This window comes from Falco cherrug, chromosome 8 (assembly GCF_023634085.1).
Source record: "Falco cherrug isolate bFalChe1 chromosome 8, bFalChe1.pri, whole genome shotgun sequence".
NCBI lineage: Eukaryota > Metazoa > Chordata > Aves > Falconiformes > Falconidae > Falco > Falco cherrug.
In genome coordinates this window covers 37,862,984-37,883,791 of record NC_073704.1, presented here as the reverse complement: position 1 = coordinate 37,883,791, position 20,808 = coordinate 37,862,984, and the positions used below count along the sequence as shown (strand labels likewise).

The 20,808-nt window shown below is 36.8% G+C and overlaps 1 protein-coding gene across 1 annotated transcript in view; it reads left to right on the top strand.

Annotated features, from left to right (window-relative positions):
- The window catches only part of LRP1B (LDL receptor related protein 1B), a 470,805-nt gene that overhangs the window by 157,980 nt on the left and 292,017 nt on the right, over nt 1-20,808 (top strand). Inside the window, exons 6-9 of the mRNA XM_027815297.2 lie at nt 6,570-6,792; nt 9,715-9,886; nt 12,076-12,219; nt 13,672-13,908. Of these exons, the coding sequence (XP_027671098.2) occupies nt 6,570-6,792; nt 9,715-9,886; nt 12,076-12,219; nt 13,672-13,908 (776 nt within the window). The remainder of the gene's footprint in view (nt 1-6,569; nt 6,793-9,714; nt 9,887-12,075; nt 12,220-13,671; nt 13,909-20,808) is intronic.

The following is a 20,808-nucleotide window of genomic DNA, read 5'->3' as shown; positions in this document are numbered from 1 at the left end:
TGTTGTGCAACAAACAGTGTTGGCGCTTGGCTCTGTGGGGCGAGGATGCATCGTCTCACTGGGGTTTACTTTTATCTGCAGCTCAGCTCTGTGCTGCTTCCTGCCTGGCACTAAACCTGCAGCTCTCTATGAAAGGTAACCATTATTATTTTACTCTTAGGCACTCATTGCTACGATTCCAAAATACTAGGAACATTGGGAACACGTGTGCTCCCTTAGATTGCAGAAAGCACAGAGAAGCTTTAATAGATTTTCACTTCAGAAAATATCCAGCCATTATTTCTTTCCAAAATCAATTACAAAAATTAAGACATGTTGCTGGAGAGCCTGCTAGTTTCTAAACCACCATAGAACAGTACGGATTTGCAAGAGGAAATTATCCTCAAGGCGATGGATGCTGCCTTGTGCTAGAAAGAGAGGGAAGGAAGAGGATCCCAAATGCCGACATCCAATGGCTTTTACATTCCTTCCCTGCGAGAAAATTTGCCTTTGCCCCAAACCTGGCAATTGCTTTAAATATGAGTGTGATAGCAAGTAGTACTCTTCAGTCACCTAGGATATGTCTGGTACACTAAGGGCAGTGGCACATTTAATACCATCAATGGGCTAAATATGAGCGTGGCTGATTTCTTTTGCTTCAGATGCAGATGGAAAAGAAAACTACTGAACCCAGAAATCAACTTCAACGTCAACAGAGGGGAAAATGTTCCTGGACCGTGATGGAAAGCATAATATTAATTAAATGCAATGCAAATGAAATCAAATCACATTCCTTTTGCTGAAATGCAGTAGAAACCAGATACGGGACTGCATGGCAGTCCTCTTATGAGAAGCCAGTAAATAGATCACCTGATACTGTAAGCTTTAATTTATAAGCAGAGAATCCGACGGATGTTTTCACACAGTCCTTTTAATTCGGTATGTTGATCACCTCCTCTGAAGAAGGTTCCCTGTTCACCAGAGTCCCCATAATTTTAGTTGTCCTACAGCATTTCTTTCATGTTTACAGTTTGTCCTGCACTTGTATCTGGCTGGTACCACTCAATGCCAGTGGTCTTCTCAGTAGTTTTTAAACTGATTAACTTGCACCCCATTTCTGTTACTCCAATTTTTTTTTCCCATACTGTAATCCATCTTCTAAATTAGAAAAAAAAAAACAACAAACCACCCTCTAAGTTGTCACTCATTCATTTTCCCAAGATCAATAGAATATCTTTAGAAGCTTTCTTCTTGATAATGATCCTTTCAATGTAATTTCTTAAAATTAAATACCGCTCTTTCTGCTCTTAGCTCCTGTTGAGGTATGCTATCAACTATTTTACTTTAATCTAGACAGCTCTGGTCCACCACAGTAACTTTGTCTAAAGAAGGAAGCCGTCTTTCTATACATACCATAATAATTTACCTCGGATAACATTGCATTGCAGTTGGCTCTCTGCTGTGGCCTGCCAAGCTCTCTGTCATTCTTCCCTTCAAAATCTGCCCCAGCAATTCTCACCTTCTTGAGACTGTAATTACTTCAGAACAGCCCTTCTTGTCTTCACCTTAAATAGAAGGCGCTACCCTTTATCCTTTTCCTACCAAGTAGTGCTTACACAAACACATCTCAGGTAAGAGGAGGCCAGAGGAAGAGAGAAACAGATGGAGAAGCACAATCTGTATTTTCCCTGGCATTGCCGTTTGCCTGCCCTGTGGCAGCTGGCAATGGTGGGTCATGTTGACAGTAAGTGTTAATGTATGAGCTACAGGTAACACTGCAGGACACATGTCTTCCCTCCTGCATAACAGGGAGGGTGTGTAATTGGGATACATCTGTGACTGAAGCGTTTTGGTACTTGAGTCCATTTAGCTTCCACTCTTGCATCTGCTTGCGAACCACACCATACTATCAGATATATGATGGTTTCTTTGCTGTACCGCTGCCCTTTTTGAGCGTGCCTGAAACTCTGTTTTGCTCCTCCTCACGAGGGATTGAAGTTACTGTGCAATAACACATTCTTTTTCCATAGGTTCACTGAAGGAGCACTTGAGGTTTAAAAGCTGTCCTGGGAATTAAAGGGGCAATAACGATTGGGAATAGGCTGGCTTGTGAGTTACACAGGGAACAGGTAAAGTCTGAGGCCTGCCAGCTGAATAGATGAGCTTCTGGACAGGGTGACAAGTATACCTCTTCTCTGTTACAAGAGTAATGAGAGGCTGAGGAGTATAATAAAGAATAAATAAAAATAATGACAACTGAACGCACTCAACTGTGAAGAACAGTTGTTTGTATCTGGAAAAAAAAAATTAAAAGTATTTCATGACACCTTATAATATTGTTCCATACGTGGGTGATGGGTTATTTTTGGTAAAATGTTGCAGGACTGTGAAACTTTGCCCCCCAAAGTCTGATGGAGCTGTACACCATTTGGCTTCTTAGGTGCATCAGAAATTAAGAGTTTTCAGTCATCCAAATGCCCAAATGTAGCTTTACAGGGAAAAGAGACCTCTTTCTTACCTAATTAAATAGGTGGATTATGAATGCAGTGACTGAAGGCTTGGAAAACAAAAAGAAGTCAGAGAAGTTGGAGATAAACCCACTGGTGACAAGGGAGGCACATAACATTTGGCAGCTGAGCTCAGTAACTACCTGGGTCTGAAAGGAAATTTCTATTGAGGACAGATATCTTTGTCAGGAAAGAACAGCAGGCCTTTTGAGGCCCTCCTTACATTTTTTGGGGGGACTGGTAATGAAGGGAAGATGAATCTGTGACCACGAGTATGAGAACAGGGACTGGGATGTTCACTGTCGGTTCTTGTCTTCTCCTCTGGACTTGGTTTTATTTGGTAAAATGACTTTATTGCTGTTTGTGATCAGTGGGTTTGTCAGTGAGGATATTTTAAAATGTTACAGAGATTTCATTGCTCAGATATGGGGGGAATATTCCCTGTATTTTCCTCATTGAAACCAAACTCTTGTTGGAAAAAGTCCAACCATAACTTTTAAAGACTAAGTTGTTAAGTTATGAAACGGGTTGTATTTCATAGACTGGAGAAAGTCAGCTAAACCCTGGGAAATCAGCAGGAGGAGCGTGTATGTAGTAACCGGTGAGAAGATGACTGTAAGTCAGCAGTGTAATAGAGCTGTGAAAATAGCAAATATCATCCAGTGATGGCGATGTAGGGGAGTTACAGTGCTATTGTACAGATACCGGCGAACTCCTCTCTGGAACAGTGCACCTAGTGCTGACCGTGCTTGTTCAATAACATGACCTGAAATTGGAGTAACTGCACAGAAGGGCAACATAAAGAGCCTGTCTTATAAGATGAGAAAGACTGACACTCTTTATCTCTAGCGGCCAGGTAGAGTGAAAGAATTTTATAGCCATCTAGAAATACTTTTGGAGGAGAAGACAGGTGACAAGTCTGTTTAAGCCAAATTAAGTATGCTGCAAAAATCAGTAGGTATCATTTAGCATTGAAGATATTGTCATTAGTTATTATATGTAGATTTCTAAGTGCTGAAACAACACTGAAACCATTCTGGAAGTGCTTCCTGATGGAACACTGGGTCAAAACAACCAAGTCCTTTAGTGAGTTTAAGAAGTTTGAAAAAAAAGTATTATAGGATGCTTGCAAAGCACCTGGACTTGGTGAAGAACGTGGCCCTTCTTGTTCTTGATTAACAATGGGCAGAACATGGGTTTTGTACAGTTTAAAAGAACTAGGAGAATATTCAGAATTTCTGTGCATGAAGAAGACTATAGCTTTCAAAAGATTACATGCCTTAATAAAATTCTATTTAGTGCCAAAATTTTCTCTATTTTGTACTAGCCTCAATTAGCACCCTTGTTAGTAGTCTCGGGAAACAAAGGCTGCAGTGAACCCAGCCCTCTCCCTGTCCCTATCAGAGCTGCTCCCTCAAGGTCGGTTCTGATGCGTAGTGCTGGGGCTGTACAGGGAAATGCACACAGACAGTATCCCTGCTGAACTTGCTCTGTGAATAGATAAAAGATTTCACCACTCTCTGCTGAAAATGGATAGGCAAATCCAGCATCATTTGTGAGCAGAAAGATTAGTCTTGAGCTGAAAGAAATGCTACTACAGTGTATCCTTGAGAACTCCCAAGGCAAAGGAAATACAGTGTAATTTTGAGTCAGCTTCATGTGTTACAAATGCAGTCTGATTTAAACCTCATTCTAAAAATTATGCATTGGTCTTTAAATATAGAATTGCATTTCATGATTACATGCTAAAGCATTTAATTTTTTTAATTTAATTTTCAGACCGCTTTGATCATAAGGCAGCAGCTATGCAACCACTTTCTTGTCCTGTCTTTTACCTTTGTGTTAAAAGATAAAGTTTTGCTATTGTCAGGCTCCTGAATAAGAGTAATAATTTCTAAAATTAAAAGACTGTCAGTTACACATGAAGTCATGCTAGCTTCCTTAGCACAAATTATGTTAATATAAAACAGATATTTAGAAAACAAAGAAATTACCCCCCCATCCCAGAAAGCCGGAGGAGCATCTTAAACTACATACCCTTTTCTGTATCTGTTTGTATTGATGAACAAAAACATTTTATTTCTTGACTGATCTAAAAAAAAATATTGTTGTAAAAGGCAAATAATTATTATTTCTATCCTGTATCTTAGCCTATGGTATCATATAGGAATATTAAGTCTTGTATAAGAATACTCTGCAGTAAGCAATCAAGTAAAGAGTTAGTCTGAAGTCAAGCTTCAGGTTTTTGGAGTTCCTGTGTATATGTATTTATACAGAAACGTGTGTGTGTGTGTGTGCACGCACGTCTGATCACAGCAAAGCCATCTGGTTCTATGATTACAAAATGAGCTTTGAATTATTGAATCCTATGATACACCTTTCCATTACATAACCTAAATCAAATCCCCAGATGTACAGATTGTAGACTAGAGTACATGTGATATTTTAACAACTTCTCTTAATTGTAATAGGTGTTGGCCTTGTTATTGCTGATGAAAAACATATACACATACATATGTTTGTGTGCATATACTTCCACATTCTATACACACAGTTATTTGGCTATTTTTGTTCCAAATTAAACATTTGCTTTGCAGACATAATTTTTACTTTGCACGTATTCTTTAGCATGCACGTTTTGATTTATATGGACCTGAATGTTAAGTACATGTTTGTTAAAGTGTTTTTAAAGTACAGCTGGGATACAGAATTACAATGAAGGATAAGACAGGAATTCATATTTATTTTGATAAATAGAAAACCCTCTCAGGAATGGAGTTGTCCCTCAGGAATGTTATAGGTAAAGTTTATTCTGCCTTATGGCCTGGTGATGGACTACATGACCTTTCAAATTCTCCTCAAGCCCTATTTTATGATTCTGTGATCAATCAATTTTGGCATTTGACAGTTGCTATACATATCTACAGCTAAATCTACTGCCTTTAATATTTAGAATAATTTTTAATTTACATATTTCACACATTAAACACTTTTAACTGCATTTCAAATGTATTCTCAATTATTTGGTAATAAGAAAGGATATAGGTCTCATTTGGTTATTTAGCAAACGTATTTTTTCCAGCCTAAAACATACTACAATGCCAAATTTCTATGAGACATTGCAAGGCTATACATTAATACTCTTTAATATACAGATCTCTAAGGGTCTATATGCTGTTGATCCAATGTTATTCCCATTAGTGGTAATAACTAGGAGATAATTCACTTCATTTGGAAAATGAAATCCTGATTCTCAAAGTAGTTTCAGTAACATTCAATCTGGAATCAGATTATTCTTTATAGCATGTTAAAGTCATGGCAAGGTGGTCTTCATCTTGCCAGTGTAATTTAGTCTCACAAATAAGTAATCTTGTTAAAATATCGTGAGGTTAATAAAAATTGATTTGTGTGTACTAAACCCAGTGAATGCTAATGAAGGATTGGGTTAGGAAACCTTAGTACCAATTTTAAGTCTTTGATGGCTCCCCATTATTCTAGGATGGAATGACTCACTGGATTTCTGGAAACGTTTTAAAGCCTGAACATCCTTCTAAGACTGGATAAAAATGCACTGGAGACTAATGTATCTTCTTTAGAAATCTAATTTTAAACACCTGACAGTGTGGATCACTGTACTTGTTTTACCTCACATGCAGTGAATTGTTCTCCAAACCATGTAAATGCTTTGTGGTTCTGCCACTCTCTGTTATTTGTAACTATCTTGCCATATTGTATAAACCGTGGTTAAAGAGGTATTGTAAAGATTGTAATGTAGTCTCTGTACATGTTAATACCACCCGTTTAAATGACAGATATTACATGGTGTATCTGTGGTGTAAGGAAATGCATTTAGAACTTCTGTATGTTCTATCTGAAATAAAAGTCTGTGTAATTTTTAATTTTTTAGAAGATAGGTGATTTTTTGAGGGTAATTATATGATTATCAATAAGAGTTATATGGGTTATTGACAGCTAAACCCCCTGAAATGATGAAGAACAAAAACTTACTTTGCAGAGCCACCAGAAGCTTTGCACTCTGCTCACACCCTTTGAAACTTACAACATGTTATTTTCTTTCAACAGAAAGCTTTTCTTTACAGACTACGGGAATGCTGCCAAGGTTGAGAGATGTGACATGGATGGAATGAACAGGACATGGATAGTAGACTCTAAAATTGAACAGCCAACTGCTCTTGCACTAGACCTCATCAATAAATATGTGTACTGGGTTGACGTATATCTGGATAGTGTGGAAGTTGTTGACTACCAAGGGAGAAAGAGGCATACAATAATTAAAGGCAGACAAGTAGGTATTTATTTGCAAATTAGTAAAAAGTAGTGATATCAGTAAATGATCATATATAATGCTAGCAGTTACAGTAATTTCAGGGTTTTTTTTCACTTTTTTATTTCAAATGTGTTTGACAAAAGATCCAGCTGCATATTTTCTTTTTTATTTGCAATTTAGTCCATTTTGCAACCTACGGACAAGCTTCCATGCAGTGTCTCATTAACAATGCACCATGTAAGTCACACTCCCCATTGAAAAAGACTTCAGGAGGGAAAATATGTAGTGATGGAAAAATACTGGGGAATAAATTATTAAAAATATGTAAACATTCCGTTTCAATTCAGGAAGGAGAGACAGGTACAAGAATGTGAAAGAAACAGAATAGCAAAAGCTATTCACCCGTTCAGACCAATCTAGATGCACTTAAATCATATTTTGTTGATGGCAGTGACGCTTTTCATGGTTGGTCCAGATGCTGAGTCATAAATACAAGAGCTGAGACTGTATGAGTCTGAGCAGTGGTATATCAATCTGTTATTATGGGAGTGAGGTAGCAGGTAGCAGGGAGAGGAAGGGTTCCATGGCAGTTTGAAGGCTTATGTAAAACAAGGGAAAATTAGCAGAGACCAAACTGTTCCTGGATGCTACTTGAACTCCCAGAGCTGGTGTGGGTACCATGTTTACATCTGCTTATGCCTGAGGTTAAACCGAATATGTAAAGATGTGCAGATAGAATAAACATTTTGCCTATTCTCCTGTCATTCTTTCCTTGCTTCCAAGTAATCACTGTTTACAAGGAGACAATTGGTTAGCATAACCACCATGTGAAAATGGCCAGGAAATGTGACAAAAAGCAGTCTAGGTCACCTGGCTAAATAGCAAACACTTTCCTATTTTTTACCAAATTATTCCCAGTCTTTAGCCAGTTGTCCTGGAATAACAGGTCTTGTCAACATTTTTTTTAAGAGAACATTTTGAAATAGATACTTAAAGAAAGCCTTTTTCTTAAGCAACTAAGAAATACTTTTACAGCCTTATAACTGACTTGTACTAGTGTCATAGGAGAGGTGCTTGTTCTTTCTCTTCTCTCTGAAATTTAGATGCAAAAAAGGATTTTTTTATCAAGTTCAGAGAGATTCTTTCTTCTATCAATTAGCTAGGAAAGACTGATATCTGTTTCTTTCAATATGGGTGAATGATGTTAAAAAATTTTGTCACCCAATTAATCACTGCTGTCACAGAAGGAGAAGCATATTTGTTGTCTTTCCACTCAAATGAAAAACTTCACGAGTTTTTTTGCCAGTATTTGCCAGGATTTAGAATGACTGTTATTCCAAGTTACTCCTCATTAGTCCAAGGAAACAGCAGACCAGAAAACTATTCTCAAGAAATTTTAGGGATTAAAGTTTATTTTGCAAGTACAAGCGTATCAAAAGGCAAGCTTTGTGAATGATATGGGCTTTTATGATTGATAGCCTGGGTGGCTTTCAAAGGGCTATTTTCCGTAGCAAGCAACATTCCCATTCATGCATAAGATAGCTGGAAAACTGCATGAGATGTAAAACACAAGAAATGCATTAATTAAATACAAATAATTAAGTTATTATAAAATGCATTGTCAAAACAGTCAAATAATGTTAATAGTGTAAATATAGAAAAGTTCTCGTGTATTAAATAATAAAGCTTTACACTGAGTGCAAATGAACATAGGGAAGAAAGGATTGTAATGCAGAGATTTCAACAATTTGGTACAGGTGCGTCATTGTTCTCAAGGCTGTTTTCCATCTTACTATAATTTGATTGAATTTCTATTGGATCTTAATCAAACACTTCCATTGATCTCAATTATTTATTTTATTTTATTTTTATTTTGGGTAATAACAGAATACGATGGCAAGATTTGGCCAACTGGGGGTAATTTCCAGAAAGGACTGAATCATTTGATGCTTGATAGCAGGTTTATCTTTGGTTTGGGTTTTTGATTGGGGTGGGGTTTTTTTCGGTTTTTGGTTTGGTTTGGTTTGAAGATTTTTGGTGAAATACATCTTAATTTGTGAAGTAAATGATCTAAGTAAATACTTTGTCGTGAACAATTTATTAAACTAATAAGTTATTCAGCCTGTAAATATCTGAACATCCACCAACAAATTCTCTTTAATTTGTTCAGCTTCCAAAATTGCCAATTAGATCTTTTACATGTTCTACATCTATAAATGAAGCACAACGGTTAGATTATTGAACACTTCATGTTCGAACTGTCATTGGCTAGCTAACTAACATCAGGTAATTTTTAATCAATGTACCCAGATACATCACAGATTAATACAATTTTCAAATTCACTTTTTGATAAGCAAGCAGTACCACATGGCCACAAGCATAATCAAAGACACCAACAAAAAAGGAACACAATCATAGTTGATATAATTTATTTACTTAAGAAAATATTCAGTGGGTATATCTAGCCATACTTGCTTTGTTTTTATTATAACATAATTAAAAAATACATCAATTCAACCTATAAATGGTGTTTTACATATCTATATTTACTATGTTTATTAGTTAATGCTAGTTAATTTATCTTAGTTTGCATTAGTTAATACTAAATAAACTCGTGCACTTTAACAATGAAGGAGTTTTTAATTTAAAAGAGAAAAACTGGGAAATTCAGAGGGTAAATAAATTTGGATTGCTAAATATTTTGAAATTTCTGCCTTTTTTCTACAAAGCTCTTCTAATTATAAACATCAGACTACAAGAATGTGAACTATACTTGTGGATTAGTTTGTGATTATTATTTTGAAATGTTTATCGACATATTCAGAAATCCTCTCATACAGTTTCACATGTACAATTGATAGTAATGTTTATGCTTACAAGTCATATTTATACCTAAAATATTCAGCTAAAATAATGATATAATTTTTTTTCTTTTGCAGATTAGGCATCTTTGTGGTTTGGCAGTTTTTGAAAACTATTTATATACAGTCAATTCAGATAACCTCAACATTTTACGAATAAACAGATATAATGGCTCCGATGTTCAGTCCCTTGCTAGACTTGACAATGCTAAAGAGATCCGTGTATACCAGAAAAGAACTCAAACAGCAGGTAAGATCAAAATTCCTGCTTCTAGGAAACATAAAATGAAATGTTAGGTGTATGTGTGTTTAAAAAGGTTCTTCCAGAAGAATGTATCGGAAGATACAGTGAGAACCTGTCACTGTGCAAGACTTTGTTCCTTCTTCATCTGCACAGCTTTCTGTATCTCTGAGCTCCTAACGCAACTGCTTCCTCAGCATTCAGCTTGGAGAACTACTCAAAGAACCCGAGTCTGCAAGTTTTCTGGCTCCACACGCTCAGTGCTTTAAGAATTTAACAGCTCCACAATTTTTAGAGGTCTAATACCATCCACATGCTTCAGTCTTGGGCTTTAGAGATTCCTGGTTTCTCTGGGCCTGCTTTTCAGACAGACTTATATAACCTCAAGAGTGGTCCCATCTTCAGGTTTGCCAAAAAAGCCCAGAGATGTGAGCAGCTAGCTTGCCAAACTGCCAGCAAAATTGGTGAGAGAGGAAACTGCTGTTAAGTTCTCCTTGGTTTGTATAAATATCATCTTTGCCATCTCTGAAAGGAATCTTCATTTTCATTTAGAATGAAAAGCTTTTTATAGTCTTAGAATTTTTTATAAAATAGCAAGGGTCAGGCACTGGCACAGGCTGCCCAGGGAGGCAGTGGAATCATCATCCCCAGAGGTATTTACAAACCGCATAGAAGTGGTGGGTAGTGTCGTGGTTTAGTGGTGGCCTTGCCAGTCCTGGGTTAAGGGTTGGACTTGGATGATCTCAAAGGTCTTTTCCAACCTTCATGATTCTATGAATCTGAGGTCCACAATCATCTTGTGACTAATCATGTCTCTGATTGCATACTTTCTGCGTTCAGAACAGCAGTGTTATTTGTGGGAACTTTGTGCAAAGATAGCAATATCTGAAATGTTTACAGCAATACTTTGTGGGGACTTTTTTGATACTTCTGAGCAATAAATTGTTACCATGACTGCTTAGACAGAAAAGCTAATGCATCTATTCTGGTGATCGACGTCAATGTTATTAAACAGACTGACTGCTTTTAGAGAAGTTTCTGAAGTGGGAGCGAACTCTACATTGATGAAGCCTGGGTGAACTAATTTTCACCTTATAGCTGAGGGCATTGATTTGCAGATGTCAGTTCCTGAAGGACGCTGCAAAGACTCTTTTCCCCCTCTTGTAACCCTGAGGGAGTCAGAGAGGTTGAGTAGAGGAGAGACATGAGCACAGTGTAATCTTTTATTACATCCTGTGATTACTCTGCTCCTCTTGCCCTTTTCCACTCTGCTACTTCTTTTGTTTTGAATGGACACGTTTGTTGCTTGTCAAGGTTCACTGTAAAAGCTGTCTTGAGTTTGGTAGAGTTTCTGTATTCCTTTAACAGTATCAACCTTAAACCACTTCATTACTTTTTTTTTTTAAAAAAAAACAAACCAAACTAAAAAAAAACTAAAAAAAAAAGCTTGAGGCAAGGGAGAAAGAAGAGGAAACCATTTTTTCTGAGCTAAAATACTGTTGGCCTGTTGTAAGCAAGCTTAGTAAATTTAGGATAGCCAGGTAGATTTTGTTTTCTCATCAGGTTTACATTGAAGAGTTTAAAAAATGATTTTGATATATTAATCTGCTAATTTAGAAGCACACATTTCAAAATATGAAAAAAAAAAATGAAAAAAATTCCAAAACGAAAGGAATTATTTGGTTTCTTCAGCTGGATTTATCTCCCAGCTGTACAAATACAGAAAAATGCGGCAAGGCTCATTCTGTTCTTCAGTTTCTGCACAGGTATCTGCCCCAGAAACGTGCTGTCTAATGGAGCTGAATGAATAGCAAACTGTGTTGGCATGGGATTCTCTCTGTTCTCAAAAAACCCAACCAATCAACCAAATGAATCAAAGCAACAAATAAAAAAAGGGCAAAAGTGTCAGCTACCCCAGGGAAGTGGTGCCTGGCTAATGCTGTGCAGAACTTTATTCAAAAAGGGGTGATCGCACACAATGATGGGTATGGCTTGATAGCCACAAGATGGCCCTTTAGATTCCTTGTCTGTTTTGGCTACAATTTTAATAAAACACCTTCCTTTGTAATTATATTCTGCCGAAAGATTTATTGTGACACATGTTCCCTTTCTTTCCTATCTAAACTTTCTACATGCTGATGCATATAATTATCTTGCTTTAAATGGATTTGAATTGTACTGGTTTTCATCCACCCTAGTCAGAAGCCATGCATGTGAAGTGGACCCATATGGAATGCCGGGGGGATGTTCCCACATCTGTCTGCTCAGCAGCAACTACAAAGCACGGACTTGTCGCTGCAGGACTGGCTTCATCTTGGGGAGTGATGGCAGGTCATGCAAAAGTATGTTATTTAAATCAAAGGGTTTGTTAGCTACTAATATTCCAGGGCATAGTTCTGGGTTTTATTTAACATGTTTATTGATATCAATAAAAATCACATGGGCTGCTTTTGGGTAAAATTGGTTTGCAACACGTACCTGACACTTTGTTCATGTACTCCTTTCATTCTCTTAAAATGATTTGATTTGGCTTAGTTCATAGAAGTGACAAATTACAGCTGGGATGCTCTTTAAAGAATTCTTAAAATTATCACAAGTTTTATGTTAATTACTCTTACGTCTTTCTTTATATACTGTGCATTCTTACAGCACATAGGTACTGAAATGCTGTTAAATACTTTGTTACATCCCATTTCTACCCATACAATCAACTTGTAACTCAGAAGCAGAACATTCACGTAAATAACTCAAGCAAGGTTTTTTCTCATAGTACTTTGTGTAAGCAATTTTCATTTGTATTACTACAGTTATTCCGAGCATTAGATATACACAATCTGTTGGTCACCTACAGCGAACCAGACAGTTCTGAAGGTTTTAGGGAACACCTATCTATGTCTGGTGTCTTGATCAAATAGCATTGGTTTAGTTCAGACAAAAAGCATGCAATTAGATACTTTGATGGATGCTGGTAGATGGATAGATTTGACTTCAGTCAAACCTCATATGGTCTTCACTAACAATGCCAACAAAAAATCCAGAGAGGCAATAGCAGAAGTATATATTTTAGAGAATTTTAAGAGGTATATTGATACTATTAAGTATCTAAGGTTATTTATAAGTATCTTAAATGAAAGAAAATCACTTTACTAAGTTTCAGTTATTTTTCAGTAATTCAGTTATTATTCAGTAATTAACCTACCTAATTAAAATGTAAAAATATCCTGAGAAATAGGAAATATCGGTATGTATGTTTTGTATCTCAGTCTGAAAGAATAGTGTGCGTTGTTGTATTCCTTCCCATTTGAATGAAATGTACAGTAATCTTTTGTCTTGGTTGTTTCTGAGAATCTTCAGGTGAAAAATATGGTGGTTCATATTTGCTGGAGTTTATGGTCTTGTTAAATTTAATGATTACTAAAGTCATGGTCTCCATTACCCTGATAGATCCTAATGAATTGTAAAACTGCGTGTCTACAAAGATATATATGTCCACATCACAGTAGATGCAAAGTTATTCTGTGTTCTACCATTGCTTTTCAGTGTGAACTTTTACACAGAAAAATAATTAGATATAAGCAGTTCACTAAAGTAATTTGTATTTTAATTAAGGTAATGCAATTAGCTAGATTTCTTGAGTTTAGATACCTTCAGAATATATGAAAGTTTAATTTTTGGTATTGAATAATATTCCTGCTCCCCCACTGATTGTGCCAGTTAATTAAACAGTGACATTATGTACTGTAAAGAAGATTAGGCAGCATCAGTTGTTTATGTTTGTAATCTTTCTTTTGCAGGACCAAAGAATGAATTGTTTCTTTTTTATGGGAAGGGACGCCCAGGAATAATACGGGGAATGGACCTGAATACCAAAGTATCTGATGAATACATGATCCCTATAGAAAACTTGGTCAATCCTCGTGCTCTGGACTTCCATGCCGAAACCAATTACATTTACTTTGCTGATACTACTAGTTTCCTCATTGGGCGACAGAAGATTGATGGCACAGAGCGAGAAACAATCCTCAAAGATGGTAGGCAATGCTAACTGGTAGCGACATTCAGAGTATTTTACTAAGGAGAAGCTGAATTGACATTTACAGATAATTTAAAGCCTTATTTGTAATCTCTCATGGAAAACAGACCCAAACTAGACCTTGAACAAAGTTGGAGATGTTTCTTTTTTTACAACTTACTGTTTATTCTTCCTGAGTACAGAAATGTAGTTTGGTCAAGTTGCTCTGTGGAGAATTATTATCTTGTCCATTTAAGCTTATATCCCCCCAGTGAGTTCCTATGTCTCCACTATTCTTTCAGTAGTTAGATACAATAGATCAATAATGTAGCTCTTTGTAGTCATTTGCTGAGCCATCCTGTGTGGTTGTGGACTTCTTAAAACTTCTTTCACTCCAACCTGCATCACAATGTGGGTTCTGGAGCTTATGCAACTATTTTGGCAGAGTGAGACTTTCTTTAGTAGTTGCAAACTCATTAGAAAAAAAGTATTGTCTTTCCTGATGCATTTTCCATGGTATATGTGGAAGAAACAGGAAGACCTAAACATATTTTAGAACCTTAATTTAGATGTTTGTACTATTTATTATACCAATGAGAGAAAATACCAGCAGTTCTCTAGTTTCCACCTCTCCCACCACAATTCAGAGAGTCTCTCAGTTCTAGAATCTTATGTTGCCATACTAAATGCTATTTCAGTGATAAAACTTCCAATCTGTCAACCCGTATTTCTTTCTCTTTTATGGACTCTTTTCATGACAGGCTGCTTCAGCAGGAGGTAACTACTTCAGCTGAAATCCATTCTGCAGTAATTGTTTTCTAGTCCTCAAGAAAATAAGTAGTATGAATATTCATCTTGTCCTTCGGAGAGCTTAATAACTGTACTTGTGAACCCAAGCTCGAGACAGTGAAAGTAACTAAAATACCTTTGATTTAGCACAGGGATTTTCATTCCCTGACATTCATAACCTATGTTTTAATTCAGTTGCCGCAGAGAAGTTATCTCTAGTTTGCAGCGATATGGTGGTGTTCTCATATAAGGTCTCTCTGCAGACTTCAGCGTCTGCACAAATCCCTTCAGCAGTAGTTGCAAGCAATAGATGGCTCTTTACCCTGTTTTGGTGATTACTTAATAAAAGGCAGCTGTCTGGGTAAATAATGAATACCCAGCTGTCAATCTGGTAATTCTTCATTTCACTGCAAATATGGAAATGGATAATATACATCACAGAACTTCCAATGCTAACTTTCTTTTACTGAACAACACACATTTCATTTTTCAACAAAGTAATCCAAATGTGAAGTAGAGAAAGGAGCAGACAGTATGTTGATTTAAACATTATAAATAAACCAAGGAGCATCCTTGCTGAAAGGTGTTGATCAGGTTAGGGTTAGACTAAGCAAACATGTCAACACAAACAAACTTTGTATACCAAACCAGCAAATGGAAGGCACTCTTTTAAAAAATGTTTAACTGGAATTTATACTCTTTATAAGTACAACATAGCAAATTATCAGTGCAATACCAAAAGAGTTACGGATTATCCGATGATGTATTATTGGTGGTCCTAATACTTACAAAGACCAAAAAAATTTCACTTTCATTCTCTACCCACTCCTTTCCCAGGAGCTTACATTGTTAGTTAGAACTTGGTGTAGTTTCATAACTTTAAAGTGTGTTTAAAGAACACTTGTTAATCTATTTTTCATGGTTTCAAAAATTAATATGTCCTCCAGCCATACCACCTCAGCTTTCATTCTTGTCAACTCTCAAGAACTCAGCAGGGACAGATTAAATGGTTCCTTGGTGGATGGCTACTAGAGAAAATCAGGTGTGTCAGGAGGAGGTTTAATATTCGCTCTGAACAGCATGCTGCTAAGGAACTCTATCTGTGGTAGGTGTCAGGTCTCAGACTAGAAGTTGTCATTTTTTTGACTATCCAGTTTTACAAGAAGATATGCTAGCTCAAAACAACAGCGTAACTCAGATAATTACGGTTTGCCTACATGAGAGCCTGATCCTACAAGCTGTTGACTGGGAATTGAGAACGCTGAGCACCTAACACTGCTGGAGTTTGATTTCCCATATAGTTTCAGCTGTGATTTCTTATTCTTCACTTCAGGAAACAAACTGCTGTGTAGTATTGATAACTATTTGACAGCCCACAGCATGGCCCAGCCTACAGTTGGTGGCACAACTGCAATAGTGTATTTTCACCAGCAACAGAAATTGCTATAATTAAGGTTTCAAACTTGCAGCTGAATTCAGTTTTTTAAATAAAAAAATGGAACAATCCAGACATTTTTAAAGAGATTTAGATATCATTCAGTTGGAGTAGAATGAATTCTGTGGGGTTTTTTTGCTTGTCTTTAGCCCCCTTACGTGGTTTGGGGTTGCTAAGAGCCTTAAAATGTTCTATTATTCACTTGTAAATATTAGCAGACATGGTCACGGGCTAACGTTTTGCTTAAATACGGTCAAAGTAAGTCTGTAAATATCTTTGGAAGCTGTTTAGCAGGTTGGTATATTGAATAATTATTTTTTTCCCCTGTTCTCATGTTAATCCAGTATTTTAGGCTCTGTTAGTGCACTTGATCTAACTGACATTAATGAGCTAGGCCCCTCTTTACCAAATTATACGTTGTGCTTATAATCTCTTGCATACTTATAACCAATGTGGCAAATTGTTGACTCAAGAAATATGAGTTTTTAAAAACCTTGTATCTATATTCAGTATATTTGGAGCCCACATAACACTACTGTTGATTTTAAAATTCTGGTAGTATTTCCAGTTTACAGTTCCTGTTTACTACTTGATGTGAGGCCCACCTAAAGAGTAAGGAAGGCATTTAAAGCTTTTAGATAGTTAAATAAAAGTGAACTTTAAACCATAACTTCACAAAAAGATTGTAAAATGTCTTTGTATGGTTTTGCTGTACAATCCTCCTTTATTTTAAAACGTTCTGATATATTTAATATATAATTACCATGAGTCCTTTTTTTTTTTTTTTTTTTAATTAGACTGTATTTGGTTTAGAAACAGGTGCTCTGAAATTGCTGCAGAAGGCATGGTAGCTCAGCTACAGTAGCTATTAGGCTAAACTAAACAGATTTGGAGCAATATGCTTGTATATTTTAGGCAGTATCTAGCATTCTAGTGTAATAGTTTTGCAAATGATATGAAGATAGTCCATATTTTGACTGTTTCATCTCCCAAGGCAAAGATAAAAAACAACAAACATTTTCATTAAAAAGCTGGTCTTACTGCTATAAAAACTGTGTTTAACTCTAAATGTCTTGGTCAGACAGGTTAAAAATAAAATTGTTTTTTTGGACAAATCACTCGTTGTCCTCAAGCTTGATTTTAGTCATGTCATTGTTTTCCTGAGTTGAGCAAAATCTGCTGAGATTCCTCTGAGCCCTAAAGGGCCCTTTCACTCCTGAAACTTGTCTTTATTGCCTGTTCTGTTGAACAGTCTTCCTTTGTGAAGCCTGGGCTCCCAGATCCTTGGTGAGATGCTCTCTTCTTTTCCCTACCATATTTTGCGCTTCTCTTCTCCACATAACCTGATCATTCCAGGACCAAAAGCCACTCTCCCACTTTCAGAGAGTTCCAGCTGACTCTGACATTGCCTTTGTAAAGGAATGAGCAAAGACACTGAGAGACAACAAATAAAACTGACAGTATCCATCAGCCTGGGGAACCTGGCTGAGCTGCTGGCACTGATCTCACCCACTCTGACTAATACACAGCTGTTTTGTACTTTGGATGATTCGTGTCAGACTAAGTAGCTGCTGGGTTAGGTACTTCATCATACTGTTGTTTCATATCCTCCCATCTGGAGAGTGATTTTTTGACACCATTGCTTCCTTCAGGCTTTTTAGATCACAGGGAAAAATATTTCCCCAAAAATATAGTGATGTTTAGGTGTATCTGAAATAGCATAAAAATTTTAAAACCATTTTGGAAACCTCTCAGCATATGCCACTTGTTTTTTTCCATAACCTTCTCACGCTGTTTCTTACAGGATGTTGTGTCATGTCTACACCTATGACTATTTACTAAATTTAGACCTAGTTTCTTACGTGAACAAGGTTTAGTTGATACTTTGGTGGGTTTCTTTGTCTCTCTCTGTAGTATCATTGGGACCTTCAGAATGATTTCAAGGTAATTTGATATACAGGGCAGAGGTCCAAGTATAATCAAATGCCTAAAGTTTTGTAAAAATAGGGACATGAGATATCAAGGACTGTTGACTTGCAAGTTCACTCTTATTTTATTGATTTCTGCAGCTGGACATAGCAACATGAACACAGAAATTGTGAAATGGAGTTGTAATGGGAAAAAAAAAATCACTATTCCTCAGCTAAGTAGTTAAAACCCAAGAACACACAGATACAGAGATAGTCAGGCTTTAATTGCTCCCATGTTCAAAGAACTACATGTTTAAAAATGGCAGCTGGAGATGTTATGTACCTTTAATTTTTGTTACTGTTCATGTCACTGCAGGTGGTTGATTGCACTTTGCAGTTCAAGGGTTAAGGAAAAAAAAAGCCAAACAAATCCTAGGAAGTGTAAAATACATCACAGTTTTATATATATACATATATACTATATACATACATCTCCATTAGTGTTTAATTTAACACAAGCAATATGGATAGGGTAGAACGATTAAAAACTTGGCATGATACACAGCATTAAAGCTAGAAAGAATCCTGAACTAATCTATACCTTGTCAATTTCTTCAAGTCAAGTAAACTCATTTCTCAATTACCCTCTATGTTATTGTCAAGCATGTCTTTCCTTTTATGTTGAAAAAAATCTCATTTGCATGTTTATCTTTATTCATCTGTGTTGTTTGTCTGTTGCTGTCCTGCAGACAGAGGATACTGATAACGGAAAAAACAGTTTAAAAATTACTACATGGCTGTCATGCTATGAATTTCAGAAGCCACCAACTTCTCATAATTTGCTGTTTTTAAACATTGAAAGCATTATACCTGAAGTATCACTCTTAATAAGGGGATACTTTTAATTTTTAAATTTTAATATACAGTGTGAGTTCATATCATAATCAATATACTTCACTATTGTATTTTAAAGCATTTTGCTTTTTTAAAAAGGATATCTATACAAAATTAACAAAAAACCACATTTTGCAAGTACAAGGTATTTGAAAACATTTTAGCTCTGTTAACTTGATAGGGAATATGGTGGTATTACAATCACTAAAAAACATTGTTCAACAATAACACTATGAAGTAATTTATCATGTTACAATGCTATTGAGATTGTAATGGCACCTTTTATAGATGCTGTTATTGCATCCAAGTGTATAAAAAGCGCAGTATTTCATTTATTGGGTAAAACTATCATATTTTATCTTAGTGTACTGTTGATGACATACCATATGTTATCTGCAGGTTATAGTAAGCAGCAAGTTTTCTGTACAGCATTGTTATGTAGGCTGTGACTCAGTAAATGAGCTTTGCATTCCTGTCTCACAAAAAAAAAAAATTCATTTATTGTAGGGAATGAGATAGTTTATTAGAGTGATAGTCAGTAAATGTGTTTGGGATGTAAAAAATATTACTGGTGAAGAGTTTGTCCCAAGGAAAATATGTGTAACATGTTGCAAAAGAAAAATAAATGTGCCGAAGTTAACAAATGTTCCTAAGACCTTTCTGATAGTACTTACTGACTGCATCACGGGGAGGCACCTTGGTGGCCAAATCTGAGGGAAGGTTTAGATTATGGCAACACAGCACCACTACACAATGCTGTTACAGTAAAAATGACTCTGATAACAACCTGAAATGTCCCAAACCAGCACTTCAGGACTTCATGGGAAATTGTCTGGAAAGGTGAGGGTTACATCTGAGATGTCTGGCAGCACAGTTCAAATAGTAAACAGCTGTGTTGGGTTTAGCAGATTTTCACAAGTGTAGCTGGTGTAAGCAGGATTGAAGTAGGATCAGTGATTTTGTCACATCAGCACTTCTTTAAAAATGGTAATATGTGAATTTTTGATGTGCATTGCAATGAAAATGTCTCTGCATATTTGTTTTGATAAAATCTCTCAAAAAACTTCCAGTGTTGATCAGAAAGTGATGTAAAGCACTGGTGGAAGAATGAATCTGCAGAAAGCTTGTGTCTAGATGGCATTATTGGCATTAATGTGAACAGGAAGTGTTTAACAAAAACAAGAAAAAAAATTACACAAAATTTCCTTTTTTCAAGCCTCAACGATTCCTGCCATTGAAACTGTGCTGTAGGATTGTGTATCCAAGTATAACAAACAAGTAATACACCACATATTGTCAAGAAGCATTGCAGTAAAAAGGGTTAGGTTTTTAGTGTGCTTTTATTTTTTGAGTTTGGGGGGGTGTTAAATCTTTTCAGCTATACCAGCCTTCATTTTTACCACAACAAAGCGAGGCACCACTTCGGTGCCACGAGTTCTCAAGCCGAGTGGCAGCGCTGGAGTCACAGCTGTTAGGCTGTCACTAAATATCTGTAAAACTGATATTTTTAGTCTAGATGACCAGCTCGCAAACCAGTTAACAGTAAAGCGAGCCATGCCAAGTTTGACCTCGGCAAGGACACTAAAGCAAGCAGCCGCGGCTCCCTCAGCCCTGGGCGAGAGGCAGCTGCACTGCCTGTGAGTGGCCCCATCCACCCTGAGGCGGCAGACTGGGAAAGGGCAGGCACTTGTGAGGCACTGGGGAGCAGAGCCCTGCTTGAGGGGCTGGGCCTGCCCAGCTCAGCCGGGGGTTTAGCCGCAGTGATAGGCTGCTAACAGGGCTGTTAGTGAGTGCTCTGAGCCAGACACAAGCCCTTGCCTGGACTTAGAAAACGGCCCCTTCACAGGGTGTGAGCAGAGCTGGGGAGTTCGGGCCAGTGCTGTGCTCTCTG